This window comes from Heterocephalus glaber, unplaced genomic scaffold, assembly GCF_053883595.1.
Source record: "Heterocephalus glaber isolate CG9 unplaced genomic scaffold, H.glaber_assembly_v1.0 deba00001733, whole genome shotgun sequence".
Lineage (NCBI taxonomy): Eukaryota > Metazoa > Chordata > Mammalia > Rodentia > Bathyergidae > Heterocephalus > Heterocephalus glaber.
This window is the reverse complement of record NW_028258444.1, coordinates 9,125,401-9,153,158: the sequence shown is the minus strand read 5'-3', so window position 1 is coordinate 9,153,158 and position 27,758 is coordinate 9,125,401. Positions and strand designations below refer to the sequence as shown.

Sequence of the window (27,758 nt, the reverse complement as noted above, 5' to 3'; positions counted from 1 at the left end):
CTGCCCGGGTGCCTGGCATCTCCTTGGTCGCACTGGCGCCCTCTCCTTTATCGTTCATTTCCCAGCGGGAGGCTGACCCAGGGCCCCCCTGCCTGGCTGACACCCTCCACTGGGGCTCTGCACGCCCCAGCGATGTGGCCCTCCCTCGGGCTCACCTGCCGGGCTGCTAGCAGAAGTCGTGGCACGGGGTGCCACCGGGGATCCCGAAGACACAGATTCTCGCGTGGTCCCTGGAGGCAAGAGCAGGTTGGCGCCCGGGCTCAGCGTGGGGCCCGGTCCTGCTTCACCAGGAATACTCCCCAGGGACAGCAGGAGACAGGACACACCCAATCCCTGCTGCCTGCTCTCCGCAGGCCTGGGTCTCGGGCTCCCGGGCCAGGCAGGTCGGCAGGGCCCGGGGCCCAGGCCCCAGGCCCCGAGGGCCGCAGAATGGCCGTGCATGGCAAGGGGGGCCGAGGGAACAGTGCAGCCTCCCGCAACTCACCAGGACGCGAGGAGCCGCTGGGGCTCACTAGCGTGGTGCTGCCCACTCTAGTTCCTGGGCTGCTTCCAGGGGATACGCCGGGTGACCCTGAGGGGGGAGGGGGAGGAAAGAGTGTCACGCCCTGCACAGCCCAGGAGTGAGCCTCCTAGGGCTGGGACACTCCATCTGCCCGCTCTCCGACCTTCCCCAGGCACTGGAGCTTCAGCGGCCAAAAGATGGCCCGCTCGCCCAAGGGCTTCTACCGCGTGGAGCCCACAGACGTTCAGCTGAGCCCGAGCCCGCCCCGACTCTCAGCGGGGCTGGCCGTGCACAACAGGGAGCACGGGCGCCACAGGCGGTCCAGGGGGACCCGCCCCGCGGGTGACCTGCGCTATCTGCATGGGGCTCGTCTGGGGATCCAGCTCCTACGGCCTCCCCGCTTCCTAACAGGCCCGCTTCCAGAAGCCCCTGCGGATGGCTGTCTCTCTGTGACCGTGCTGCCTCCTTCTCTCAGGCCGACAGCTCTGGCTGCCTGGAGACCGCCCTCGGACCCCTGCGGCCCCGAACTGCCCCTTCTCCCTCCACGGCTGCTCCGCTACCGTGTCCCCCGGCTCCCTTGGCCCTCTCCAGGTCACGGGACCTCCCTCGCTCCAGCACTGGAGGAAATGGGCCCCTTCCCCACGAGAGCCCATCTCCGACAAAGGTCCCAGCACCAGGCCTCCCCCGGGCTCCGCCAGGGTGTCCGGCCTGGATCTCCTCCTGCTGGGGCTTGGCCAGTACCTGTTGCTTCAGACGTGTTGTCAGCGGGTGCCGGAGTGGGGCCTGTAACCGGCCGGCCGCTCGTTCCTAACGGGAAGAACCGTGGGACCTCGATGGACAAGACAGACGGACGGACGGACGGGGAGGCAGAAAACATCCCCGCGTGGACATGGCCCCCTTCCCTCCTGTCCCAAGCAGCGCTCCGCCCGTGCCTCCCCCTGCCTGGGGTGTTGTCCACACCGTGGGGTGCCCCCTCTGGCACAGCTGGCCTTGGACCCCCAGCGCCCGCCCCGGGCCCCAGGGGAGGCGCTGCCTTGCCTGTCGCCGGTGGTCCCGAGCTGGGCGCCCCAGTGGATGGTCTTCCAGAGGTGTTCTCCCCGCCTGGCCCCGAAGTGGTGCCCACCTCCTGTCCTGTTGTACCTGACAAACACAGGAGCGGTCACGCCACATGTCCCAGCACGCCTGCAGGGAGGCCCCGGCAGAGCCCATCCCAAAGTGCGCCCTCCTTTGCACACCGCCTCCCTTGGGGCCCGAGCCCGCAAGCTTCCTGGGCCCTGTCCGCTTCCCTCATGCTCCAGCCCCCGTCCTGGCCTCCCTCAATGCCCTGGGCTCCCCCCACATCCTGCGCCCGGCTGCTGCGGGCCCGTGCTGCTCTCCTGCTCACTACGCGTGCCCCGGCTTGGGGTCGCCAGTGGAGCCTGATCAGACACGGGCTAGCACTGCACACCCCGGACATGGTCTCCTGCGCAAAACGTGTCGGCCGTGGCCCCATGCTCTTGGCAGTGGCTTTCCAAGTCCTCCAGCCCCAGGCCTTCTGAAGCCCGGCCACCAATGGGGCCCCTCACATCCACACCTGTGCCCGGCCTCAAGGGCCTGCTCGGCGGCCAGACGCACACAGAGCTGCACAGGCCTGCCTGCAACGGGGCGCTGCGCTCACCGCTTCCTCTCCCCTCTTCTTTGGCTGCAACCTACGAGCAATGTCCCGTGGGATGCCCGAGCCCTTTGACTTTCTGCACACACGTGAGCGAGGCTCGGCCCTCCCGGTCGGTCTCCCCACAGCCCCTTGGCCTCACCTACCTACGCTCTCCACATCTGGACACTGGCCTCACCAAGACACCCCAGGACTTCAGACTGCCCAGGGCCACCCGGGCCTGTCTACTGACTGCCCAATTCCTCCGCTCACATGACACACCTGCAGAGCCTCCATCAAACCCACAGGGCTCCGGGGAGAAACACTGACCACGTGGGGGCCGCATTCAGCTCTCAGGACTGCATCCTGGGCCAGAACGCCCACGTGGCTCTGAGGAAGCCAGCAACTGGACACCGGTGCACGGCAGCACCGGTCGCTACAAGAGACTGGCTTGCCTGCCTGCCTGCCTGCCTGTCTCCTTCCTTCCTGCTTTTCTTCCTTCCTTCCTTCCTTTCTTCTGTCCTTCCTTCCTCCTTGGCTGGCTCGCTCGCTTGTCCTCTTCCTTATCCCCTTCCTGCCTGCCTGCCCTCCTGCCTGCTTGCCTGCCTTCCCTTCCCTTTCCTTTTTCCCTGGCCAGGCCAAAGCCTTCCAGGCGCTTGGTTCCTCCCTTCTTTTCAGCTCCTCTCCCTAGAGTCCCTGCCCTTTCCTCCTCACTCTGTAGCTCCGCCTAATGCATGTGTCCATGCCTCTCCCTGTGAGCTCCAGCAATGCCTTTGCAGCCGCAGAGACAAGAGCAGGAAACGGCCCTCTCCCGGGCTCTCGAGGCCCCTGGAGTCAAGGGTACGTCCAGTCCCATCCTGTGGGGGTCCCCGCAGAAGCCCCGGTCAGGGACTCCTGGGGGACTCCCAGCTTCAGCTTCCAAGCCCGGGAGTCAGGATCTCCTACACTTCCCACGCCAGCCTCACGTGGCTCAGAGTTCGGGAGTGGAGTCCCGGACTCCTCGTGGGCCACAAGCAAAGCCAGGGATCCCAAGGGTGGCCGCCGATGCCAGAACTGCCATCCAATCCAGACTTTGGGAGCACCCCGCTAGGGTGCCAGCCAGGGGTCAGGCTGCCCGGGTGCCTGGCATCTCCTTGGTCGCACTGGCGCCCTCTCCTTTATCGTTCATTTCCCAGCGGGAGGCTGACCCAGGGCCCCCCTGCCTGGCTGACACCCTCCACTGGGGCTCTGCACGCCCCAGCGATGTGGCCCTCCCTCGTGCTCACCTGCCGGGCTGCTAGCAGAAGTCGTGGCACGGGGTGCCACCGGGGATCCCGAAGACACAGATTCTCGCGTGGTCCCTGGAGGCAAGAGCAGGTTGGCGCCCGGGCTCAGCGTGGGGCCCGGTCCTGCTTCACCAGGAATACTCCCCAGGGACAGCAGGAGACAGGACACACCCAATCCCTGCTGCCTGCTCTCCGCAGGCCTGGGTCTCGGGCTCCCGGGCCAGGCAGGTCGGCAGGGCCCGGGGCCCAGGCCCCAGGCCCCGAGGGCCGCAGAATGGCCGTGCATGGCAAGGGGGGCCGAGGGAACAGTGCAGCCTCCCGCAACTCACCAGGACGCGAGGAGCCGCTGGGGCTCACTAGCGTGGTGCTGCCCACTCTAGTTCCTGGGCTGCTTCCAGGGGATACGCCGGGTGACCCTGAGGGGGGAGGGGGAGGAAAGAGTGTCACGCCCTGCACAGCCCAGGAGTGAGCCTCCTAGGGCTGGGACACTCCATCTGCCCGCTCTCCGACCTTCCCCAGGCACTGGAGCTTCAGCGGCCAAAAGATGGCCCGCTCGCCCAAGGGCTTCTACCGCGTGGAGCCCACAGACGTTCAGCTGAGCCCGAGCCCGCCCCGACTCTCAGCGGGGCTGGCCGTGCACAACAGGGAGCACGGGCGCCACAGGCGGTCCAGGGGGACCCGCCCCGCGGGTGACCTGCGCTATCTGCATGGGGCTCGTCTGGGGATCCAGCTCCTACGGCCTCCCCGCTTCCTAACAGGCCCGCTTCCAGAAGCCTCTGCGGATGGCTGTCTCTCTGTGACCGTGCTGCCTCCTTCTCTCAGGCCGACAGCTCTGGCTGCCTGGAGACCGCCCTCGGGCCCCTGCGGCCCCGAACTGCCCCTTCTCCCTCCACGGCTGCTCCGCTACCGTGTCCCCCGGCTCCCTTGGCCCTCTCCAGGTCACGGGACCTCCCTCGCTCCAGCACTGGAGGAAATGGGCCCCTTCCCCACGAGAGCCCATCTCCGACAAAGGTCCCAGCACCAGGCCTCCCCCGGGCTCCGCCAGGGTGTCCGGCCTGGATCTCCTCCTGCTGGGGCTTGGCCAGTACCTGTTGCTTCAGACGTGTTGTCAGCGGGTGCCGGAGTGGGGCCTGTAACCGGCCGGCCGCTCGTTCCTAACGGGAAGAACCGTGGGACCTCGATGGACAAGACGGACGGACGGACGGACGGACGGGGAGGCAGAAAACATCCCCGCGTGGACATGGCCCCCTTCCCTCCTGTCCCAAGCAGCGCTCCGCCCGTGCCTCCCCCTGCCTGGGGTGTTGTCCACACCGTGGGGTGCCCCCTCTGGCACAGCTGGCCTTGGACCCCCAGCGCCCGCCCCGGGCCCCAGGGGAGGCGCTGCCTTGCCTGTCGCCGGTGGTCCCGAGCTGGGCGCCCCAGTGGATGGTCTTCCAGAGGTGTTCTCCCCGCCTGGCCCCGAAGTGGTGCCCACCTCCTGTCCTGTTGTACCTGACAAACACAGGAGCGGTCACGCCACATGTCCCAGCACGCCTGCAGGGAGGCCCCGGCAGAGCCCATCCCAAAGTGCGCCCTCCTTTGCACACCGCCTCCCTTGGGGCCCGAGCCCGCAAGCTTCCTGGGCCCTGTCCGCTTCCCTCATGCTCCAGCCCCCGTCCTGGCCTCCCTCAATGCCCTGGGCTCCCCCCACATCCTGCGCCCGGCTGCTGCGGGCCCGTGCTGCTCTCCTGCTCACTACGCGTGCCCCGGCTTGGGGTCGCCAGTGGAGCCTGATCAGACACGGGCTAGCACTGCACACCCCGGACATGGTCTCCTGCGCAAAACGTGTCGGCCGTGGCCCCATGCTCTTGGCAGTGGCTTTCCAAGTCCTCCAGCCCCAGGCCTTCTGAAGCCCGGCCACCAATGGGGCCCCTCACATCCACACCTGTGCCCGGCCTCAAGGGCCTGCTCGGCGGCCAGACGCACACAGAGCTGCACAGGCCTGCCTGCAACGGGGCGCTGCGCTCACCGCTTCCTCTCCCCTCTTCTTTGGCTGCAACCTACGAGCAATGTCCCGTGGGATGCCCGAGCCCTTTGACTTTCTGCACACACGTGAGCGAGGCTCGGCCCTCCCGGTCGGTCTCCCCACAGCCCCTTGGCCTCACCTACCTACGCTCTCCACATCTGGACACTGGCCTCACCAAGACACCCCAGGACTTCAGACTGCCCAGGGCCACCCGGGCCTGTCTACTGACTGCCCAATTCCTCCGCTCACATGACACACCTGCAGAGCCTCCATCAAACCCACAGGGCTCCGGGGAGAAACACTGACCACGTGGGGGCCGCATTCAGCTCTCAGGACTGCATCCTGGGCCAGAACGCCCACGTGGCTCTGAGGAAGCCAGCAACTGGACACCGGTGCACGGCAGCACCGGTCGCTACAAGAGACTGGCTTGCCTGCCTGCCTGCCTGCCTGTCTCCTTCCTTCCTGCTTTTCTTCCTTCCTTCCTTCCTTTCTTCTGTCCTTCCTTCCTCCTTGGCTGGCTCGCTCGCTTGTCCTCTTCCTTATCCCCTTCCTGCCTGCCTGCCCTCCTGCCTGCTTGCCTGCCTTCCCTTCCCTTTCCTTTTTCCCTGGCCAGGCCAAAGCCTTCCAGGCGCTTGGTTCCTCCCTTCTTTTCAGCTCCTCTCCCTAGAGTCCCTGCCCTTTCCTCCTCACTCTGTAGCTCCGCCTAATGCATGTGTCCATGCCTCTCCCTGTGAGCTCCAGCAATGCCTTTGCAGCCGCAGAGACAAGAGCAGGAAACGGCCCTCTCCCGGGCTCTCGAGGCCCCTGGAGTCAAGGGTACGTCCAGTCCCATCCTGTGGGGGTCCCCGCAGAAGCCCCGGTCAGGGACTCCTGGGGGACTCCCAGCTTCAGCTTCCAAGCCCGGGAGTCAGGATCTCCTACACTTCCCACGCCAGCCTCACGTGGCTCAGAGTTCGGGAGTGGAGTCCCGGACTCCTCGTGGGCCACAAGCAAAGCCAGGGATCCCAAGGGTGGCCGCCGATGCCAGAACTGCCATCCAATCCAGACTTTGGGAGCACCCCGCTAGGGTGCCAGCCAGGGGTCAGGCTGCCCGGGTGCCTGGCATCTCCTTGGTCGCACTGGCGCCCTCTCCTTTATCGTTCATTTCCCAGCGGGAGGCTGACCCAGGGCCCCCCTGCCTGGCTGACACCCTCCACTGGGGCTCTGCACGCCCCAGCGATGTGGCCCTCCCTCGTGCTCACCTGCCGGGCTGCTAGCAGAAGTCGTGGCACGGGGTGCCACCGGGGATCCCGAAGACACAGATTCTCGCGTGGTCCCTGGAGGCAAGAGCAGGTTGGCGCCCGGGCTCAGCGTGGGGCCCGGTCCTGCTTCACCAGGAATACTCCCCAGGGACAGCAGGAGACAGGACACACCCAATCCCTGCTGCCTGCTCTCCGCAGGCCTGGGTCTCGGGCTCCCGGGCCAGGCAGGTCGGCAGGGCCCGGGGCCCAGGCCCCAGGCCCCGAGGGCCGCAGAATGGCCGTGCATGGCAAGGGGGGCCGAGGGAACAGTGCAGCCTCCCGCAACTCACCAGGACGCGAGGAGCCGCTGGGGCTCACTAGCGTGGTGCTGCCCACTCTAGTTCCTGGGCTGCTTCCAGGGGATACGCCGGGTGACCCTGAGGGGGGAGGGGGAGGAAAGAGTGTCACGCCCTGCACAGCCCAGGAGTGAGCCTCCTAGGGCTGGGACACTCCATCTGCCCGCTCTCCGACCTTCCCCAGGCACTGGAGCTTCAGCGGCCAAAAGATGGCCCGCTCGCCCAAGGGCTTCTACCGCGTGGAGCCCACAGACGTTCAGCTGAGCCCGAGCCCGCCCCGACTCTCAGCGGGGCTGGCCGTGCACAACAGGGAGCACGGGCGCCACAGGCGGTCCAGGGGGACCCGCCCCGCGGGTGACCTGCGCTATCTGCATGGGGCTCGTCTGGGGATCCAGCTCCTACGGCCTCCCCGCTTCCTAACAGGCCCGCTTCCAGAAGCCTCTGCGGATGGCTGTCTCTCTGTGACCGTGCTGCCTCCTTCTCTCAGGCCGACAGCTCTGGCTGCCTGGAGACCGCCCTCGGGCCCCTGCGGCCCCGAACTGCCCCTTCTCCCTCCACGGCTGCTCCGCTACCGTGTCCCCCGGCTCCCTTGGCCCTCTCCAGGTCACGGGACCTCCCTCGCTCCAGCACTGGAGGAAATGGGCCCCTTCCCCACGAGAGCCCATCTCCGACAAAGGTCCCAGCACCAGGCCTCCCCCGGGCTCCGCCAGGGTGTCCGGCCTGGATCTCCTCCTGCTGGGGCTTGGCCAGTACCTGTTGCTTCAGACGTGTTGTCAGCGGGTGCCGGAGTGGGGCCTGTAACCGGCCGGCCGCTCGTTCCTAACGGGAAGAACCGTGGGACCTCGATGGACAAGACGGACGGACGGACAGACGGACGGACGGGGAGGCAGAAAACATCCCCGCGTGGACATGGCCCCCTTCCCTCCTGTCCCAAGCAGCGCTCCGCCCGTGCCTCCCCCTGCCTGGGGTGTTGTCCACACCGTGGGGTGCCCCCTCTGGCACAGCTGGCCTTGGACCCCCAGCGCCCGCCCCGGGCCCCAGGGGAGGCGCTGCCTTGCCTGTCGCCGGTGGTCCCGAGCTGGGCGCCCCAGTGGATGGTCTTCCAGAGGTGTTCTCCCCGCCTGGCCCCGAAGTGGTGCCCACCTCCTGTCCTGTTGTACCTGACAAACACAGGAGCGGTCACGCCACATGTCCCAGCACGCCTGCAGGGAGGCCCCGGCAGAGCCCATCCCAAAGTGCGCCCTCCTTTGCACACCGCCTCCCTTGGGGCCCGAGCCCGCAAGCTTCCTGGGCCCTGTCCGCTTCCCTCATGCTCCAGCCCCCGTCCTGGCCTCCCTCAATGCCCTGGGCTCCCCCCACATCCTGCGCCCGGCTGCTGCGGGCCCGTGCTGCTCTCCTGCTCACTACGCGTGCCCCGGCTTGGGGTCGCCAGTGGAGCCTGATCAGACACGGGCTAGCACTGCACACCCCGGACATGGTCTCCTGCGCAAAACGTGTCGGCCGTGGCCCCATGCTCTTGGCAGTGGCTTTCCAAGTCCTCCAGCCCCAGGCCTTCTGAAGCCCGGCCACCAATGGGGCCCCTCACATCCACACCTGTGCCCGGCCTCAAGGGCCTGCTCGGCGGCCAGACGCACACAGAGCTGCACAGGCCTGCCTGCAACGGGGCGCTGCGCTCACCGCTTCCTCTCCCCTCTTCTTTGGCTGCAACCTACGAGCAATGTCCCGTGGGATGCCCGAGCCCTTTGACTTTCTGCACACACGTGAGCGAGGCTCGGCCCTCCCGGTCGGTCTCCCCACAGCCCCTTGGCCTCACCTACCTACGCTCTCCACATCTGGACACTGGCCTCACCAAGACACCCCAGGACTTCAGACTGCCCAGGGCCACCCGGGCCTGTCTACTGACTGCCCAATTCCTCCGCTCACATGACACACCTGCAGAGCCTCCATCAAACCCACAGGGCTCCGGGGAGAAACACTGACCACGTGGGGGCCGCATTCAGCTCTCAGGACTGCATCCTGGGCCAGAACGCCCACGTGGCTCTGAGGAAGCCAGCAACTGGACACCGGTGCACGGCAGCACCGGTCGCTACAAGAGACTGGCTTGCCTGCCTGCCTGCCTGCCTGTCTCCTTCCTTCCTGCTTTTCTTCCTTCCTTCCTTCCTTTCTTCTGTCCTTCCTTCCTCCTTGGCTGGCTCGCTCGCTTGTCCTCTTCCTTATCCCCTTCCTGCCTGCCTGCCCTCCTGCCTGCTTGCCTGCCTTCCCTTCCCTTTCCTTTTTCCCTGGCCAGGCCAAAGCCTTCCAGGCGCTTGGTTCCTCCCTTCTTTTCAGCTCCTCTCCCTAGAGTCCCTGCCCTTTCCTCCTCACTCTGTAGCTCCGCCTAATGCATGTGTCCATGCCTCTCCCTGTGAGCTCCAGCAATGCCTTTGCAGCCGCAGAGACAAGAGCAGGAAACGGCCCTCTCCCGGGCTCTCGAGGCCCCTGGAGTCAAGGGTACGTCCAGTCCCATCCTGTGGGGGTCCCCGCAGAAGCCCCGGTCAGGGACTCCTGGGGGACTCCCAGCTTCAGCTTCCAAGCCCGGGAGTCAGGATCTCCTACACTTCCCACGCCAGCCTCACGTGGCTCAGAGTTCGGGAGTGGAGTCCCGGACTCCTCGTGGGCCACAAGCAAAGCCAGGGATCCCAAGGGTGGCCGCCGATGCCAGAACTGCCATCCAATCCAGACTTTGGGAGCACCCCGCTAGGGTGCCAGCCAGGGGTCAGGCTGCCCGGGTGCCTGGCATCTCCTTGGTCGCACTGGCGCCCTCTCCTTTATCGTTCATTTCCCAGCGGGAGGCTGACCCAGGGCCCCCCTGCCTGGCTGACACCCTCCACTGGGGCTCTGCACGCCCCAGCGATGTGGCCCTCCCTCGTGCTCACCTGCCGGGCTGCTAGCAGAAGTCGTGGCACGGGGTGCCACCGGGGATCCCGAAGACACAGATTCTCGCGTGGTCCCTGGAGGCAAGAGCAGGTTGGCGCCCGGGCTCAGCGTGGGGCCCGGTCCTGCTTCACCAGGAATACTCCCCAGGGACAGCAGGAGACAGGACACACCCAATCCCTGCTGCCTGCTCTCCGCAGGCCTGGGTCTCGGGCTCCCGGGCCAGGCAGGTCGGCAGGGCCCGGGGCCCAGGCCCCAGGCCCCGAGGGCCGCAGAATGGCCGTGCATGGCAAGGGGGGCCGAGGGAACAGTGCAGCCTCCCGCAACTCACCAGGACGCGAGGAGCCGCTGGGGCTCACTAGCGTGGTGCTGCCCACTCTAGTTCCTGGGCTGCTTCCAGGGGATACGCCGGGTGACCCTGAGGGGGGAGGGGGAGGAAAGAGTGTCACGCCCTGCACAGCCCAGGAGTGAGCCTCCTAGGGCTGGGACACTCCATCTGCCCGCTCTCCGACCTTCCCCAGGCACTGGAGCTTCAGCGGCCAAAAGATGGCCCGCTCGCCCAAGGGCTTCTACCGCGTGGAGCCCACAGACGTTCAGCTGAGCCCGAGCCCGCCCCGACTCTCAGCGGGGCTGGCCGTGCACAACAGGGAGCACGGGCGCCACAGGCGGTCCAGGGGGACCCGCCCCGCGGGTGACCTGCGCTATCTGCATGGGGCTCGTCTGGGGATCCAGCTCCTACGGCCTCCCCGCTTCCTAACAGGCCCGCTTCCAGAAGCCTCTGCGGATGGCTGTCTCTCTGTGACCGTGCTGCCTCCTTCTCTCAGGCCGACAGCTCTGGCTGCCTGGAGACCGCCCTCGGGCCCCTGCGGCCCCGAACTGCCCCTTCTCCCTCCACGGCTGCTCCGCTACCGTGTCCCCCGGCTCCCTTGGCCCTCTCCAGGTCACGGGACCTCCCTCGCTCCAGCACTGGAGGAAATGGGCCCCTTCCCCACGAGAGCCCATCTCCGACAAAGGTCCCAGCACCAGGCCTCCCCCGGGCTCCGCCAGGGTGTCCGGCCTGGATCTCCTCCTGCTGGGGCTTGGCCAGTACCTGTTGCTTCAGACGTGTTGTCAGCGGGTGCCGGAGTGGGGCCTGTAACCGGCCGGCCGCTCGTTCCTAACGGGAAGAACCGTGGGACCTCGATGGACAAGACGGACGGACGGACGGACGGACGGGGAGGCAGAAAACATCCCCGCGTGGACATGGCCCCCTTCCCTCCTGTCCCAAGCAGCGCTCCGCCCGTGCCTCCCCCTGCCTGGGGTGTTGTCCACACCGTGGGGTGCCCCCTCTGGCACAGCTGGCCTTGGACCCCCAGCGCCCGCCCCGGGCCCCAGGGGAGGCGCTGCCTTGCCTGTCGCCGGTGGTCCCGAGCTGGGCGCCCCAGTGGATGGTCTTCCAGAGGTGTTCTCCCCGCCTGGCCCCGAAGTGGTGCCCACCTCCTGTCCTGTTGTACCTGACAAACACAGGAGCGGTCACGCCACATGTCCCAGCACGCCTGCAGGGAGGCCCCGGCAGAGCCCATCCCAAAGTGCGCCCTCCTTTGCACACCGCCTCCCTTGGGGCCCGAGCCCGCAAGCTTCCTGGGCCCTGTCCGCTTCCCTCATGCTCCAGCCCCCGTCCTGGCCTCCCTCAATGCCCTGGGCTCCCCCCACATCCTGCGCCCGGCTGCTGCGGGCCCGTGCTGCTCTCCTGCTCACTACGCGTGCCCCGGCTTGGGGTCGCCAGTGGAGCCTGATCAGACACGGGCTAGCACTGCACACCCCGGACATGGTCTCCTGCGCAAAACGTGTCGGCCGTGGCCCCATGCTCTTGGCAGTGGCTTTCCAAGTCCTCCAGCCCCAGGCCTTCTGAAGCCCGGCCACCAATGGGGCCCCTCACATCCACACCTGTGCCCGGCCTCAAGGGCCTGCTCGGCGGCCAGACGCACACAGAGCTGCACAGGCCTGCCTGCAACGGGGCGCTGCGCTCACCGCTTCCTCTCCCCTCTTCTTTGGCTGCAACCTACGAGCAATGTCCCGTGGGATGCCCGAGCCCTTTGACTTTCTGCACACACGTGAGCGAGGCTCGGCCCTCCCGGTCGGTCTCCCCACAGCCCCTTGGCCTCACCTACCTACGCTCTCCACATCTGGACACTGGCCTCACCAAGACACCCCAGGACTTCAGACTGCCCAGGGCCACCCGGGCCTGTCTACTGACTGCCCAATTCCTCCGCTCACATGACACACCTGCAGAGCCTCCATCAAACCCACAGGGCTCCGGGGAGAAACACTGACCACGTGGGGGCCGCATTCAGCTCTCAGGACTGCATCCTGGGCCAGAACGCCCACGTGGCTCTGAGGAAGCCAGCAACTGGACACCGGTGCACGGCAGCACCGGTCGCTACAAGAGACTGGCTTGCCTGCCTGCCTGCCTGCCTGTCTCCTTCCTTCCTGCCTTTTCTTCCTTCCTTCCTTCCTTTCTTCTGTCCTTCCTTCCTCCTTGGCTGGCTCGCTCGCTTGTCCTCTTCCTTATCCCCTTCCTGCCTGCCTGCCCTCCTGCCTGCTTGCCTGCCTTCCCTTCCCTTTCCTTTTTCCCTGGCCAGGCCAAAGCCTTCCAGGCGCTTGGTTCCTCCCTTCTTTTCAGCTCCTCTCCCTAGAGTCCCTGCCCTTTCCTCCTCACTCTGTAGCTCCGCCTAATGCATGTGTCCATGCCTCTCCCTGTGAGCTCCAGCAATGCCTTTGCAGCCGCAGAGACAAGAGCAGGAAACGGCCCTCTCCCGGGCTCTCGAGGCCCCTGGAGTCAAGGGTACGTCCAGTCCCATCCTGTGGGGGTCCCCGCAGAAGCCCCGGTCAGGGACTCCTGGGGGACTCCCAGCTTCAGCTTCCAAGCCCGGGAGTCAGGATCTCCTACACTTCCCACGCCAGCCTCACGTGGCTCAGAGTTCGGGAGTGGAGTCCCGGACTCCTCGTGGGCCACAAGCAAAGCCAGGGATCCCAAGGGTGGCCGCCGATGCCAGAACTGCCATCCAATCCAGACTTTGGGAGCACCCCGCTAGGGTGCCAGCCAGGGGTCAGGCTGCCCGGGTGCCTGGCATCTCCTTGGTCGCACTGGCGCCCTCTCCTTTATCGTTCATTTCCCAGCGGGAGGCTGACCCAGGGCCCCCCTGCCTGGCTGACACCCTCCACTGGGGCTCTGCACGCCCCAGCGATGTGGCCCTCCCTCGTGCTCACCTGCCGGGCTGCTAGCAGAAGTCGTGGCACGGGGTGCCACCGGGGATCCCGAAGACACAGATTCTCGCGTGGTCCCTGGAGGCAAGAGCAGGTTGGCGCCCGGGCTCAGCGTGGGGCCCGGTCCTGCTTCACCAGGAATACTCCCCAGGGACAGCAGGAGACAGGACACACCCAATCCCTGCTGCCTGCTCTCCGCAGGCCTGGGTCTCGGGCTCCCGGGCCAGGCAGGTCGGCAGGGCCCGGGGCCCAGGCCCCAGGCCCCGAGGGCCGCAGAATGGCCGTGCATGGCAAGGGGGGCCGAGGGAACAGTGCAGCCTCCCGCAACTCACCAGGACGCGAGGAGCCGCTGGGGCTCACTAGCGTGGTGCTGCCCACTCTAGTTCCTGGGCTGCTTCCAGGGGATACGCCGGGTGACCCTGAGGGGGGAGGGGGAGGAAAGAGTGTCACGCCCTGCACAGCCCAGGAGTGAGCCTCCTAGGGCTGGGACACTCCATCTGCCCGCTCTCCGACCTTCCCCAGGCACTGGAGCTTCAGCGGCCAAAAGATGGCCCGCTCGCCCAAGGGCTTCTACCGCGTGGAGCCCACAGACGTTCAGCTGAGCCCGAGCCCGCCCCGACTCTCAGCGGGGCTGGCCGTGCACAACAGGGAGCACGGGCGCCACAGGCGGTCCAGGGGGACCCGCCCCGCGGGTGACCTGCGCTATCTGCATGGGGCTCGTCTGGGGATCCAGCTCCTACGGCCTCCCCGCTTCCTAACAGGCCCGCTTCCAGAAGCCCCTGCGGATGGCTGTCTCTCTGTGACCGTGCTGCCTCCTTCTCTCAGGCCGACAGCTCTGGCTGCCTGGAGACCGCCCTCGGGCCCCTGCGGCCCCGAACTGCCCCTTCTCCCTCCACGGCTGCTCCGCTACCGTGTCCCCCGGCTCCCTTGGCCCTCTCCAGGTCACGGGACCTCCCTCGCTCCAGCACTGGAGGAAATGGGCCCCTTCCCCACGAGAGCCCATCTCCGACAAAGGTCCCAGCACCAGGCCTCCCCCGGGCTCCGCCAGGGTGTCCGGCCTGGATCTCCTCCTGCTGGGGCTTGGCCAGTACCTGTTGCTTCAGACGTGTTGTCAGCGGGTGCCGGAGTGGGGCCTGTAACCGGCCGGCCGCTCGTTCCTAACGGGAAGAACCGTGGGACCTCGATGGACAAGACGGACGGACGGACGGACGGACGGGGAGGCAGAAAACATCCCCGCGTGGACATGGCCCCCTTCCCTCCTGTCCCAAGCAGCGCTCCGCCCGTGCCTCCCCCTGCCTGGGGTGTTGTCCACACCGTGGGGTGCCCCCTCTGGCACAGCTGGCCTTGGACCCCCAGCGCCCGCCCCGGGCCCCAGGGGAGGCGCTGCCTTGCCTGTCGCCGGTGGTCCCGAGCTGGGCGCCCCAGTGGATGGTCTTCCAGAGGTGTTCTCCCCGCCTGGCCCCGAAGTGGTGCCCACCTCCTGTCCTGTTGTACCTGACAAACACAGGAGCGGTCACGCCACATGTCCCAGCACGCCTGCAGGGAGGCCCCGGCAGAGCCCATCCCAAAGTGCGCCCTCCTTTGCACACCGCCTCCCTTGGGGCCCGAGCCCGCAAGCTTCCTGGGCCCTGTCCGCTTCCCTCATGCTCCAGCCCCCGTCCTGGCCTCCCTCAATGCCCTGGGCTCCCCCCACATCCTGCGCCCGGCTGCTGCGGGCCCGTGCTGCTCTCCTGCTCACTACGCGTGCCCCGGCTTGGGGTCGCCAGTGGAGCCTGATCAGACACGGGCTAGCACTGCACACCCCGGACATGGTCTCCTGCGCAAAACGTGTCGGCCGTGGCCCCATGCTCTTGGCAGTGGCTTTCCAAGTCCTCCAGCCCCAGGCCTTCTGAAGCCCGGCCACCAATGGGGCCCCTCACATCCACACCTGTGCCCGGCCTCAAGGGCCTGCTCGGCGGCCAGACGCACACAGAGCTGCACAGGCCTGCCTGCAACGGGGCGCTGCGCTCACCGCTTCCTCTCCCCTCTTCTTTGGCTGCAACCTACGAGCAATGTCCCGTGGGATGCCCGAGCCCTTTGACTTTCTGCACACACGTGAGCGAGGCTCGGCCCTCCCGGTCGGTCTCCCCACAGCCCCTTGGCCTCACCTACCTACGCTCTCCACATCTGGACACTGGCCTCACCAAGACACCCCAGGACTTCAGACTGCCCAGGGCCACCCGGGCCTGTCTACTGACTGCCCAATTCCTCCGCTCACATGACACACCTGCAGAGCCTCCATCAAACCCACAGGGCTCCGGGGAGAAACACTGACCACGTGGGGGCCGCATTCAGCTCTCAGGACTGCATCCTGGGCCAGAACGCCCACGTGGCTCTGAGGAAGCCAGCAACTGGACACCGGTGCACGGCAGCACCGGTCGCTACAAGAGACTGGCTTGCCTGCCTGCCTGCCTGCCTGTCTCCTTCCTTCCTGCCTTTCTTCCTTCCTTCCTTCCTTTCTTCTGTCCTTCCTTCCTCCTTGGCTGGCTCGCTCGCTTGTCCTCTTCCTTATCCCCTTCCTGCCTGCCTGCCCTCCTGCCTGCTTGCCTGCCTTCCCTTCCCTTTCCTTTTTCCCTGGCCAGGCCAAAGCCTTCCAGGCGCTTGGTTCCTCCCTTCTTTTCAGCTCCTCTCCCTAGAGTCCCTGCCCTTTCCTCCTCACTCTGTAGCTCCGCCTAATGCATGTGTCCATGCCTCTCCCTGTGAGCTCCAGCAATGCCTTTGCAGCCGCAGAGACAAGAGCAGGAAACGGCCCTCTCCCGGGCTCTCGAGGCCCCTGGAGTCAAGGGTACGTCCAGTCCCATCCTGTGGGGGTCCCCGCAGAAGCCCCGGTCAGGGACTCCTGGGGGACTCCCAGCTTCAGCTTCCAAGCCCGGGAGTCAGGATCTCCTACACTTCCCACGCCAGCCTCACGTGGCTCAGAGTTCGGGAGTGGAGTCCCGGACTCCTCGTGGGCCACAAGCAAAGCCAGGGATCCCAAGGGTGGCCGCCGATGCCAGAACTGCCATCCAATCCAGACTTTGGGAGCACCCCGCTAGGGTGCCAGCCAGGGGTCAGGCTGCCCGGGTGCCTGGCATCTCCTTGGTCGCACTGGCGCCCTCTCCTTTATCGTTCATTTCCCAGCGGGAGGCTGACCCAGGGCCCCCCTGCCTGGCTGACACCCTCCACTGGGGCTCTGCACGCCCCAGCGATGTGGCCCTCCCTCGTGCTCACCTGCCGGGCTGCTAGCAGAAGTCGTGGCACGGGGTGCCACCGGGGATCCCGAAGACACAGATTCTCGCGTGGTCCCTGGAGGCAAGAGCAGGTTGGCGCCCGGGCTCAGCGTGGGGCCCGGTCCTGCTTCACCAGGAATACTCCCCAGGGACAGCAGGAGACAGGACACACCCAATCCCTGCTGCCTGCTCTCCGCAGGCCTGGGTCTCGGGCTCCCGGGCCAGGCAGGTCGGCAGGGCCCGGGGCCCAGGCCCCAGGCCCCGAGGGCCGCAGAATGGCCGTGCATGGCAAGGGGGGCCGAGGGAACAGTGCAGCCTCCCGCAACTCACCAGGACGCGAGGAGCCGCTGGGGCTCACTAGCGTGGTGCTGCCCACTCTAGTTCCTGGGCTGCTTCCAGGGGATACGCCGGGTGACCCTGAGGGGGGAGGGGGAGGAAAGAGTGTCACGCCCTGCACAGCCCAGGAGTGAGCCTCCTAGGGCTGGGACACTCCATCTGCCCGCTCTCCGACCTTCCCCAGGCACTGGAGCTTCAGCGGCCAAAAGATGGCCCGCTCGCCCAAGGGCTTCTACCGCGTGGAGCCCACAGACGTTCAGCTGAGCCCGAGCCCGCCCCGACTCTCAGCGGGGCTGGCCGTGCACAACAGGGAGCACGGGCGCCACAGGCGGTCCAGGGGGACCCGCCCCGCGGGTGACCTGCGCTATCTGCATGGGGCTCGTCTGGGGATCCAGCTCCTACGGCCTCCCCGCTTCCTAACAGGCCCGCTTCCAGAAGCCTCTGCGGATGGCTGTCTCTCTGTGACCGTGCTGCCTCCTTCTCTCAGGCCGACAGCTCTGGCAGCCTGGAGACCGCCCTCGGGCCCCTGCAGCCCCTGCGGCCCCGAACTGCCCCTTCTCCCTCCACGGCTGCTCCGCTACCGTGTCCCCCGGCTCCCTTGGCCCTCTCCAGGTCACGGGACCTCCCTCGCTCCAGCACTGGAGGAAATGGGCCCCTTCCCCACGAGAGCCCATCTCCGACAAAGGTCTCAGCACCAGGCCTCCCCCGGGCTCCGCCAGGGTGTCCGGCCTGGATCTCCTCCTGCTGGGGCTTGGCCAGTACCTGTTGCTTCAGACGTGTTGTCAGCAGGTGCCGGAGTGGGGCCTGTAACCGGCCGGCCGCTCGTTCCTAACGGGAAGAACCGTGGGACCTCGATGGACAAGACGGACGGTCGGACAGACGGACGGACGGGGAGGCAGAAAACATCCCCGCGTGGACATGGCCCCCTTCCCTCCTGTCCCAAGCAGCGCTCCGCCCGTGCCTCCCCCTGCCTGGTGTGTTGTCCACACCGTGGGGTGCCCCCTCTGGCACAGCTGGCCTTGGACCCCCAGCGCCCGCCCCGGGCCCCAGGGGAGGCGCTGCCTTGCCTGTCGCCGGTGGTCCCGAGCTGGGCGCCCCAGTGGATGGTCTTCCAGAGGTGTTCTCCCCGCCTGGCCCCGAAGTGGTGCCCACCTCCTGTCCTGTTGTACCTGACAAACACAGGAGCGGTCACGCCACATGTCCCAGCACGCCTGCAGGGAGGCCCCGGCAGAGCCCATCCCAAAGTGCGCCCTCCTTTGCACACCGCCTCCCTTGGGGCCCGAGCCCGCAAGCTTCCTGGGCCCTGTCCGCTTCCCTCATGCTCCAGCCCCCGTCCTGGCCTCCCTCAATGCCCTGGGCTCCCCCCACATCCTGCGCCCGGCTGCTGCGGGCCCGTGCTGCTCTCCTGCTCACTACGCGTGCCCCGGCTTGGGGTCGCCAGTGGAGCCTGATCAGACACGGGCTAGCACTGCACACCCCGGACATGGTCTCCTGCGCAAAACGTGTCGGCCGTGGCCCCATGCTCTTGGCAGTGGCTTTCCAAGTCCTCCAGCCCCAGGCCTTCTGAAGCCCGGCCACCAATGGGGCCCCTCACATCCACACCTGTGCCCGGCCTCAAGGGCCTGCTCGGCGGCCAGACGCACACAGAGCTGCACAGGCCTGCCTGCAACGGGGCGCTGCGCTCACCGCTTCCTCTCCCCTCTTCTTTGGCTGCAACCTACGAGCAATGTCCCGTGGGATGCCCGAGCCCTTTGACTTTCTGCACACACGTGAGCGAGGCTCGGCCCTCCCGGTCGGTCTCCCCACAGCCCCTTGGCCTCACCTACCTACGCTCTCCACATCTGGACACTGGCCTCACCAAGACACCCCAGGACTTCAGACTGCCCAGGGCCACCCGGGCCTGTCTACTGACTGCCCAATTCCTCCGCTCACATGACACACCTGCAGAGCCTCCATCAAACCCACAGGGCTCCGGGGAGAAACACTGACCACGTGGGGGCCGCATTCAGCTCTCAGGACTGCATCCTGGGCCAGAACGCCCACGTGGCTCTGAGGAAGCCAGCAACTGGACACCGGTGCACGGCAGCACCGGTCGCTACAAGAGACTGGCTTGCCTGCCTGCCTGCCTGCCTGTCTCCTTCCTTCCTGCCTTTCTTCCTTCCTTCCTTCCTTTCTTCTGTCCTTCCTTCCTCCTTGGCTGGCTCGCTCGCTTGTCCTCTTCCTTATCCCCTTCCTGCCTGCCTGCCCTCCTGCCTGCTTGCCTGCCTTCCCTTCCCTTTCCTTTTTCCCTGGCCAGGCCAAAGCCTTCCAGGCGCTTGGTTCCTCCCTTCTTTTCAGCTCCTCTCCCTAGAGTCCCTGCCCTTTCCTCCTCACTCTGTAGCTCCGCCTAATGCATGTGTCCATGCCTCTCCCTGTGAGCTCCAGCAATGCCTTTGCAGCCGCAGAGACAAGAGCAGGAAACGGCCCTCTCCCGGGCTCTCGAGGCCCCTGGAGTCAAGGGTACGTCCAGTCCCATCCTGTGGGGGTCCCCGCAGAAGCCCCGGTCAGGGACTCCTGGGGGACTCCCAGCTTCAGCTTCCAAGCCCGGGAGTCAGGATCTCCTACACTTCCCACGCCAGCCTCACGTGGCTCAGAGTTCGGGAGTGGAGTCCCGGACTCCTCGTGGGCCACAAGCAAAGCCAGGGATCCCAAGGGTGGCCGCCGATGCCAGAACTGCCATCCAATCCAGACTTTGGGAGCACCCCGCTAGGGTGCCAGCCAGGGGTCAGGCTGCCCGGGTGCCTGGCATCTCCTTGGTCGCACTGGCGCCCTCTCCTTTATCGTTCATTTCCCAGCGGGAGGCTGACCCAGGGCCCCCCTGCCTGGCTGACACCCTCCACTGGGGCTCTGCACGCCCCAGCGATGTGGCCCTCCCTCGTGCTCACCTGCCGGGCTGCTAGCAGAAGTCGTGGCACGGGGTGCCACCGGGGATCCCGAAGACACAGATTCTCGCGTGGTCCCTGGAGGCAAGAGCAGGTTGGCGCCCGGGCTCAGCGTGGGGCCCGGTCCTGCTTCACCAGGAATACTCCCCAGGGACAGCAGGAGACAGGACACACCCAATCCCTGCTGCCTGCTCTCCGCAGGCCTGGGTCTCGGGCTCCCGGGCCAGGCAGGTCGGCAGGGCCCGGGGCCCAGGCCCCAGGCCCCGAGGGCCGCAGAATGGCCGTGCATGGCAAGGGGGGCCGAGGGAACAGTGCAGCCTCCCGCAACTCACCAGGACGCGAGGAGCCGCTGGGGCTCACTAGCGTGGTGCTGCCCACTCTAGTTCCTGGGCTGCTTCCAGGGGATACGCCGGGTGACCCTGAGGGGGGAGGGGGAGGAAAGAGTGTCACGCCCTGCACAGCCCAGGAGTGAGCCTCCTAGGGCTGGGACACTCCATCTGCCCGCTCTCCGACCTTCCCCAGGCACTGGAGCTTCAGCGGCCAAAAGATGGCCCGCTCGCCCAAGGGCTTCTACCGCGTGGAGCCCACAGACGTTCAGCTGAGCCCGAGCCCGCCCCGACTCTCAGCGGGGCTGGCCGTGCACAACAGGGAGCACGGGCGCCACAGGCGGTCCAGGGGGACCCGCCCCGCGGGTGACCTGCGCTATCTGCATGGGGCTCGTCTGGGGATCCAGCTCCTACGGCCTCCCCGCTTCCTAACAGGCCCGCTTCCAGAAGCCTCTGCGGATGGCTGTCTCTCTGTGACCGTGCTGCCTCCTTCTCTCAGGCCGACAGCTCTGGCGGCCTGGAGACCGCCCTCGGGCCCCTGCGGCCCCGAACTGCCCCTTCTCCCTCCACGGCTGCTCCGCTACCGTGTCCCCCGGCTCCCTTGGCCCTCTCCAGGTCACGGGACCTCCCTCGCTCCAGCACTGGAGGAAATGGGCCCCTTCCCCACGAGAGCCCGTCTCCGACAAAGGTCCCAGCACCAGGCCTCCCCCGGGCTCCGCCAGGGTGTCCGGCCTGGATCTCCTCCTGCTGGGGCTTGGCCAGTACCTGTTGCTTCAGACGTGTTGTCAGCGGCTGCCGGAGTGGGGCCTGTAACCGGCCGGCCGCTCGTTCCTAACGGGAAGAACCGTGGGACCTCGATGGACAAGACGGACGGACGGACGGACGGGGAGGCAGAAAACATCCCCGCGTGGACATGGCCCCCTTCCCTCCTGTCCCAAGCAGCGCTCCGCCCGTGCCTCCCCCTGCCTGGGGTGTTGTCCACACCGTGGGGTGACCCCTCTGGCACAGCTGGCCTTGGACCCCCAGCGCCCGCCCCGGGCCCCAGGGGAGGCGCTGCCTTGCCTGTCGCCGGTGGTCCCGAGCTGGGCGCCCCAGTGGATGGTCTTCCAGAGGTGTTCTCCCCGCCTGGCCCCGAAGTGGTGCCCACCTCCTGTCCTGTTGTACCTGACAAACACAGGAGCGGTCACGCCACATGTCCCAGCACGCCTGCAGGGAGGCCCCGGCAGAGCCCATCCCAAAGTGCGCCCTCCTTTGCACACCGCCTCCCTTGGGGCCCGAGCCCGCAAGCTTCCTGGGCCCTGTCCGCTTCCCTCATGCTCCAGCCCCCGTCCTGGCCTCCCTCAATGCCCTGGGCTCCCCCCACATCCTGCGCCCGGCTGCTGCGGGCCCGTGCTGCTCTCCTGCTCACTACGCGTGCCCCGGCTTGGGGTCGCCAGTGGAGCCTGATCAGACACGGGCTAGCACTGCACACCCCGGACATGGTCTCCTGCGCAAAACGTGTCGGCCGTGGCCCCATGCTCTTGGCAGTGGCTTTCCAAGTCCTCCAGCCCCAGGCCTTCTGAAGCCCGGCCACCAATGGGGCCCCTCACATCCACACCTGTGCCCGGCCTCAAGGGCCTGCTCGGCGGCCAGACGCACACAGAGCTGCACAGGCCTGCCTGCAACGGGGCGCTGCGCTCACCGCTTCCTCTCCCCTCTTCTTTGGCTGCAACCTACGAGCAATGTCCCGTGGGATGCCCGAGCCCTTTGACTTTCTGCACACACGTGAGCGAGGCTCGGCCCTCCCGGTCGGTCTCCCCACAGCCCCTTGGCCTCACCTACCTACGCTCTCCACATCTGGACACTGGCCTCACCAAGACACCCCAGGACTTCAGACTGCCCAGGGCCACCCGGGCCTGTCTACTGACTGCCCAATTCCTCCGCTCACATGACACACCTGCAGAGCCTCCATCAAACCCACAGGGCTCCGGGGAGAAACACTGACCACGTGGGGGCCGCATTCAGCTCTCAGGACTGCATCCTGGGCCAGAACGCCCACGTGGCTCTGAGGAAGCCAGCAACTGGACACCGGTGCACGGCAGCACCGGTCGCTACAAGAGACTGGCTTGCCTGCCTGCCTGCCTGCCTGTCTCCTTCCTTCCTGCCTTTCTTCCTTCCTTCCTTCCTTTCTTCTGTCCTTCCTTCCTCCTTGGCTGGCTCGCTCGCTTGTCCTCTTCCTTATCCCCTTCCTGCCTGCCTGCCCTCCTGCCTGCTTGCCTGCCTTCCCTTCCCTTTCCTTTTTCCCTGGCCAGGCCAAAGCCTTCCAGGCGCTTGGTTCCTCCCTTCTTTTCAGCTCCTCTCCCTAGAGTCCCTGCCCTTTCCTCCTCACTCTGTAGCTCCGCCTAATGCATGTGTCCATGCCTCTCCCTGTGAGCTCCAGCAATGCCTTTGCAGCCGCAGAGACAAGAGCAGGAAACGGCCCTCTCCCGGGCTCTCGAGGCCCCTGGAGTCAAGGGTACGTCCAGTCCCATCCTGTGGGGGTCCCCGCAGAAGCCCCGGTCAGGGACTCCTGGGGGACTCCCAGCTTCAGCTTCCAAGCCCGGGAGTCAGGATCTCCTACACTTCCCACGCCAGCCTCACGTGGCTCAGAGTTCGGGAGTGGAGTCCCGGACTCCTCGTGGGCCACAAGCAAAGCCAGGGATCCCAAGGGTGGCCGCCGATGCCAGAACTGCCATCCAATCCAGACTTTGGGAGCACCCCGCTAGGGTGCCAGCCAGGGGTCAGGCTGCCCGGGTGCCTGGCATCTCCTTGGTCGCACTGGCGCCCTCTCCTTTATCGTTCATTTCCCAGCGGGAGGCTGACCCAGGGCCCCCCTGCCTGGCTGACACCCTCCACTGGGGCTCTGCACGCCCCAGCGATGTGGCCCTCCCTCGTGCTCACCTGCCGGGCTGCTAGCAGAAGTCGTGGCACGGGGTGCCACCGGGGATCCCGAAGACACAGATTCTCGCGTGGTCCCTGGAGGCAAGAGCAGGTTGGCGCCCGGGCTCAGCGTGGGGCCCGGTCCTGCTTCACCAGGAATACTCCCCAGGGACAGCAGGAGACAGGACACACCCAATCCCTGCTGCCTGCTCTCCGCAGGCCTGGGTCTCGGGCTCCCGGGCCAGGCAGGTCGGCAGGGCCCGGGGCCCAGGCCCCAGGCCCCGAGGGCCGCAGAATGGCCGTGCATGGCAAGGGGGGCCGAGGGAACAGTGCAGCCTCCCGCAACTCACCAGGACGCGAGGAGCCGCTGGGGCTCACTAGCGTGGTGCTGCCCACTCTAGTTCCTGGGCTGCTTCCAGGGGATACGCCGGGTGACCCTGAGGGGGGAGGGGGAGGAAAGAGTGTCACGCCCTGCACAGCCCAGGAGTGAGCCTCCTAGGGCTGGGACACTCCATCTGCCCGCTCTCCGACCTTCCCCAGGCACTGGAGCTTCAGCGGCCAAAAGATGGCCCGCTCGCCCAAGGGCTTCTACCGCGTGGAGCCCACAGACGTTCAGCTGAGCCCGAGCCCGCCCCGACTCTCAGCGGGGCTGGCCGTGCACAACAGGGAGCACGGGCGCCACAGGCGGTCCAGGGGGACCCGCCCCGCGGGTGACCTGCGCTATCTGCATGGGGCTCGTCTGGGGATCCAGCTCCTACAGCCTCCCCGCTTCCTAACAGGCCCGCTTCCAGAAGCCTCTGCGGATGGCTGTCTCTCTGTGACCGTGCTGCCTCCTTCTCTCAGGCCGACAGCTCTGGCAGCCTGGAGACCGCCCTCGGGCCCCTGCAGCCCCTGCGGCCCCGAACTGCCCCTTCTCCCTCCACGGCTGCTCCGCTACCGTGTCCCCCGGCTCCCTTGGCCCTCTCCAGGTCACGGGACCTCCCTCGCTCCAGCACTGGAGGAAATGGGCCCCTTCCCCACGAGAGCCCATCTCCGACAAAGGTCTCAGCACCAGGCCTCCCCCGGGCTCCGCCAGGGTGTCCGGCCTGGATCTCCTCCTGCTGGGGCTTGGCCAGTACCTGTTGCTTCAGACGTGTTGTCAGCAGGTGCCGGAGTGGGGCCTGTAACCGGCCGGCCGCTCGTTCCTAACGGGAAGAACCGTGGGACCTCGATGGACAAGACGGACGGTCGGACAGACGGACGGACGGGGAGGCAGAAAACATCCCCGCGTGGACATGGCCCCCTTCCCTCCTGTCCCAAGCAGCGCTCCGCCCGTGCCTCCCCCTGCCTGGTGTGTTGTCCACACCGTGGGGTGCCCCCTCTGGCACAGCTGGCCTTGGACCCCCAGCGCCCGCCCCGGGCCCCAGGGGAGGCGCTGCCTTGCCTGTCGCCGGTGGTCCCGAGCTGGGCGCCCCAGTGGATGGTCTTCCAGAGGTGTTCTCCCCGCCTGGCCCCGAAGTGGTGCCCACCTCCTGTCCTGTTGTACCTGACAAACACAGGAGCGGTCACGCCACATGTCCCAGCACGCCTGCAGGGAGGCCCCGGCAGAGCCCATCCCAAAGTGCGCCCTCCTTTGCACACCGCCTCCCTTGGGGCCCGAGCCCGCAAGCTTCCTGGGCCCTGTCCGCTTCCCTCATGCTCCAGCCCCCGTCCTGGCCTCCCTCAATGCCCTGGGCTCCCCCCACATCCTGCGCCCGGCTGCTGCGGGCCCGTGCTGCTCTCCTGCTCACTACGCGTGCCCCGGCTTGGGGTCGCCAGTGGAGCCTGATCAGACACGGGCTAGCACTGCACACCCCGGACATGGTCTCCTGCGCAAAACGTGTCGGCCGTGGCCCCATGCTCTTGGCAGTGGCTTTCCAAGTCCTCCAGCCCCAGGCCTTCTGAAGCCCGGCCACCAATGGGGCCCCTCACATCCACACCTGTGCCCGGCCTCAAGGGCCTGCTCGGCGGCCAGACGCACACAGAGCTGCACAGGCCTGCCTGCAACGGGGCGCTGCGCTCACCGCTTCCTCTCCCCTCTTCTTTGGCTGCAACCTACGAGCAATGTCCCGTGGGATGCCCGAGCCCTTTGACTTTCTGCACACACGTGAGCGAGGCTCGGCCCTCCCGGTCGGTCTCCCCACAGCCCCTTGGCCTCACCTACCTACGCTCTCCACATCTGGACACTGGCCTCACCAAGACACCCCAGGACTTCAGACTGCCCAGGGCCACCCGGGCCTGTCTACTGACTGCCCAATTCCTCCGCTCACATGACACACCTGCAGAGCCTCCATCAAACCCACAGGGCTCCGGGGAGAAACACTGACCACGTGGGGGCCGCATTCAGCTCTCAGGACTGCATCCTGGGCCAGAACGCCCACGTGGCTCTGAGGAAGCCAGCAACTGGACACCGGTGCACGGCAGCACCGGTCGCTACAAGAGACTGGCTTGCCTGCCTGCCTGCCTGCCTGTCTCCTTCCTTCCTGCCTTTCTTCCTTCCTTCCTTCCTTTCTTCTGTCCTTCCTTCCTCCTTGGCTGGCTCGCTCGCTTGTCCTCTTCCTTATCCCCTTCCTGCCTGCCTGCCCTCCTGCCTGCTTGCCTGCCTTCCCTTCCCTTTCCTTTTTCCCTGGCCAGGCCAAAGCCTTCCAGGCGCTTGGTTCCTCCCTTCTTTTCAGCTCCTCTCCCTAGAGTCCCTGCCCTTTCCTCCTCACTCTGTAGCTCCGCCTAATGCATGTGTCCATGCCTCTCCCTGTGAGCTCCAGCAATGCCTTTGCAGCCGCAGAGACAAGAGCAGGAAACGGCCCTCTCCCGGGCTCTCGAGGCCCCTGGAGTCAAGGGTACGTCCAGTCCCATCCTGTGGGGGTCCCCGCAGAAGCCCCGGTCAGGGACTCCTGGGGGACTCCCAGCTTCAGCTTCCAAGCCCGGGAGTCAGGATCTCCTACACTTCCCACGCCAGCCTCACGTGGCTCAGAGTTCGGGAGTGGAGTCCCGGACTCCTCGTGGGCCACAAGCAAAGCCAGGGATCCCAAGGGTGGCCGCCGATGCCAGAACTGCCATCCAATCCAGACTTTGGGAGCACCCCGCTAGGGTGCCAGCCAGGGGTCAGGCTGCCCGGGTGCCTGGCATCTCCTTGGTCGCACTGGCGCCCTCTCCTTTATCGTTCATTTCCCAGCGGGAGGCTGACCCAGGGCCCCCCTGCCTGGCTGACACCCTCCACTGGGGCTCTGCACGCCCCAGCGATGTGGCCCTCCCTCGTGCTCACCTGCCGGGCTGCTAGCAGAAGTCGTGGCACGGGGTGCCACCGGGGATCCCGAAGACACAGATTCTCGCGTGGTCCCTGGAGGCAAGAGCAGGTTGGCGCCCGGGCTCAGCGTGGGGCCCGGTCCTGCTTCACCAGGAATACTCCCCAGGGACAGCAGGAGACAGGACACACCCAATCCCTGCTGCCTGCTCTCCGCAGGCCTGGGTCTCGGGCTCCCGGGCCAGGCAGGTCGGCAGGGCCCGGGGCCCAGGCCCCAGGCCCCGAGGGCCGCAGAATGGCCGTGCATGGCAAGGGGGGCCGAGGGAACAGTGCAGCCTCCCGCAACTCACCAGGACGCGAGGAGCCGCTGGGGCTCACTAGCGTGGTGCTGCCCACTCTAGTTCCTGGGCTGCTTCCAGGGGATACGCCGGGTGACCCTGAGGGGGGAGGGGGAGGAAAGAGTGTCACGCCCTGCACAGCCCAGGAGTGAGCCTCCTAGGGCTGGGACACTCCATCTGCCCGCTCTCCGACCTTCCCCAGGCACTGGAGCTTCAGCGGCCAAAAGATGGCCCGCTCGCCCAAGGGCTTCTACCGCGTGGAGCCCACAGACGTTCAGCTGAGCCCGAGCCCGCCCCGACTCTCAGCGGGGCTGGCCGTGCACAACAGGGAGCACGGGCGCCACAGGCGGTCCAGGGGGACCCGCCCCGCGGGTGACCTGCGCTATCTGCATGGGGCTCGTCTGGGGATCCAGCTCCTACGGCCTCCCCGCTTCCTAACAGGCCCGCTTCCAGAAGCCTCTGCGGATGGCTGTCTCTCTGTGACCGTGCTGCCTCCTTCTCTCAGGCCGACAGCTCTGGCGGCCTGGAGACCGCCCTCGGGCCCCTGCGGCCCCGAACTGCCCCTTCTCCCTCCACGGCTGCTCCGCTACCGTGTCCCCCGGCTCCCTTGGCCCTCTCCAGGTCACGGGACCTCCCTCGCTCCAGCACTGGAGGAAATGGGCCCCTTCCCCACGAGAGCCCGTCTCCGACAAAGGTCCCAGCACCAGGCCTCCCCCGGGCTCCGCCAGGGTGTCCGGCCTGGATCTCCTCCTGCTGGGGCTTGGCCAGTACCTGTTGCTTCAGACGTGTTGTCAGCGGCTGCCGGAGTGGGGCCTGTAACCGGCCGGCCGCTCGTTCCTAACGGGAAGAACCGTGGGACCTCGATGGACAAGACGGACGGACGGACGGACGGACGGGGAGGCAGAAAACATCCCCGCGTGGACATGGCCCCCTTCCCTCCTGTCCCAAGCAGCGCTCCGCCCGTGCCTCCCCCTGCCTGGGGTGTTGTCCACACCGTGGGGTGCCCCCTCTGGCACAGCTGGCCTTGGACCCCCAGCGCCCGCCCCGGGCCCCAGGGGAGGCGCTGCCTTGCCTGTCGCCGGTGGTCCCGAGCTGGGCGCCCCAGTGGATGGTCTTCCAGAGGTGTTCTCCCCGCCTGGCCCCGAAGTGGTGCCCACCTCCTGTCCTGTTGTACCTGACAAACACAGGAGCGGTCACGCCACATGTCCCAGCACGCCTGCAGGGAGGCCCCGGCAGAGCCCATCCCAAAGTGCGCCCTCCTTTGCACACCGCCTCCCTTGGGGCCCGAGCCCGCA

General features: G+C 67.0%; 1 protein-coding gene across 1 annotated transcript in view; it reads right to left on the bottom strand.

Moving 5' to 3' along the window:
- Positions 1–27,388, bottom strand: part of LOC147821484 (uncharacterized) — a 32,576-nt gene extending 5,188 nt beyond the window's left edge. The window contains exons 1-34 of the mRNA XM_087199958.1: positions 27,235–27,388; positions 26,476–26,562; positions 26,147–26,221; positions 24,212–24,391; positions 23,985–24,050; positions 23,217–23,303; positions 22,888–22,962; positions 20,734–21,132; positions 19,975–20,061; positions 19,646–19,720; positions 17,711–17,890; positions 17,484–17,549; positions 16,716–16,802; positions 16,387–16,461; positions 14,530–14,631; positions 14,229–14,294; positions 13,470–13,556; positions 13,141–13,215; positions 11,283–11,384; positions 10,982–11,047; positions 10,223–10,309; positions 9,894–9,968; positions 8,037–8,138; positions 7,732–7,797; positions 6,973–7,059; positions 6,644–6,718; positions 4,787–4,888; positions 4,486–4,551; positions 3,727–3,813; positions 3,398–3,472; positions 1,541–1,642; positions 1,244–1,309; positions 485–571; positions 156–230 (exon numbers count right to left, since the gene is read on the bottom strand). Coding sequence (XP_087056084.1) covers positions 156–230; positions 485–571; positions 1,244–1,309; positions 1,541–1,642; positions 3,398–3,472; positions 3,727–3,813; positions 4,486–4,551; positions 4,787–4,888; positions 6,644–6,718; positions 6,973–7,059; positions 7,732–7,797; positions 8,037–8,138; positions 9,894–9,968; positions 10,223–10,309; positions 10,982–11,047; positions 11,283–11,384; positions 13,141–13,215; positions 13,470–13,556; positions 14,229–14,294; positions 14,530–14,631; positions 16,387–16,461; positions 16,716–16,802; positions 17,484–17,549; positions 17,711–17,890; positions 19,646–19,720; positions 19,975–20,061; positions 20,734–21,132; positions 22,888–22,962; positions 23,217–23,303; positions 23,985–24,050; positions 24,212–24,391; positions 26,147–26,221; positions 26,476–26,562; positions 27,235–27,388 — 3,343 coding nt within the window. The remainder of the gene's footprint in view (positions 1–155; positions 231–484; positions 572–1,243; positions 1,310–1,540; positions 1,643–3,397; positions 3,473–3,726; positions 3,814–4,485; positions 4,552–4,786; positions 4,889–6,643; positions 6,719–6,972; positions 7,060–7,731; positions 7,798–8,036; positions 8,139–9,893; positions 9,969–10,222; positions 10,310–10,981; positions 11,048–11,282; positions 11,385–13,140; positions 13,216–13,469; positions 13,557–14,228; positions 14,295–14,529; positions 14,632–16,386; positions 16,462–16,715; positions 16,803–17,483; positions 17,550–17,710; positions 17,891–19,645; positions 19,721–19,974; positions 20,062–20,733; positions 21,133–22,887; positions 22,963–23,216; positions 23,304–23,984; positions 24,051–24,211; positions 24,392–26,146; positions 26,222–26,475; positions 26,563–27,234) is intronic.
- Positions 27,389–27,758: the final 370 nt, after the last annotated feature.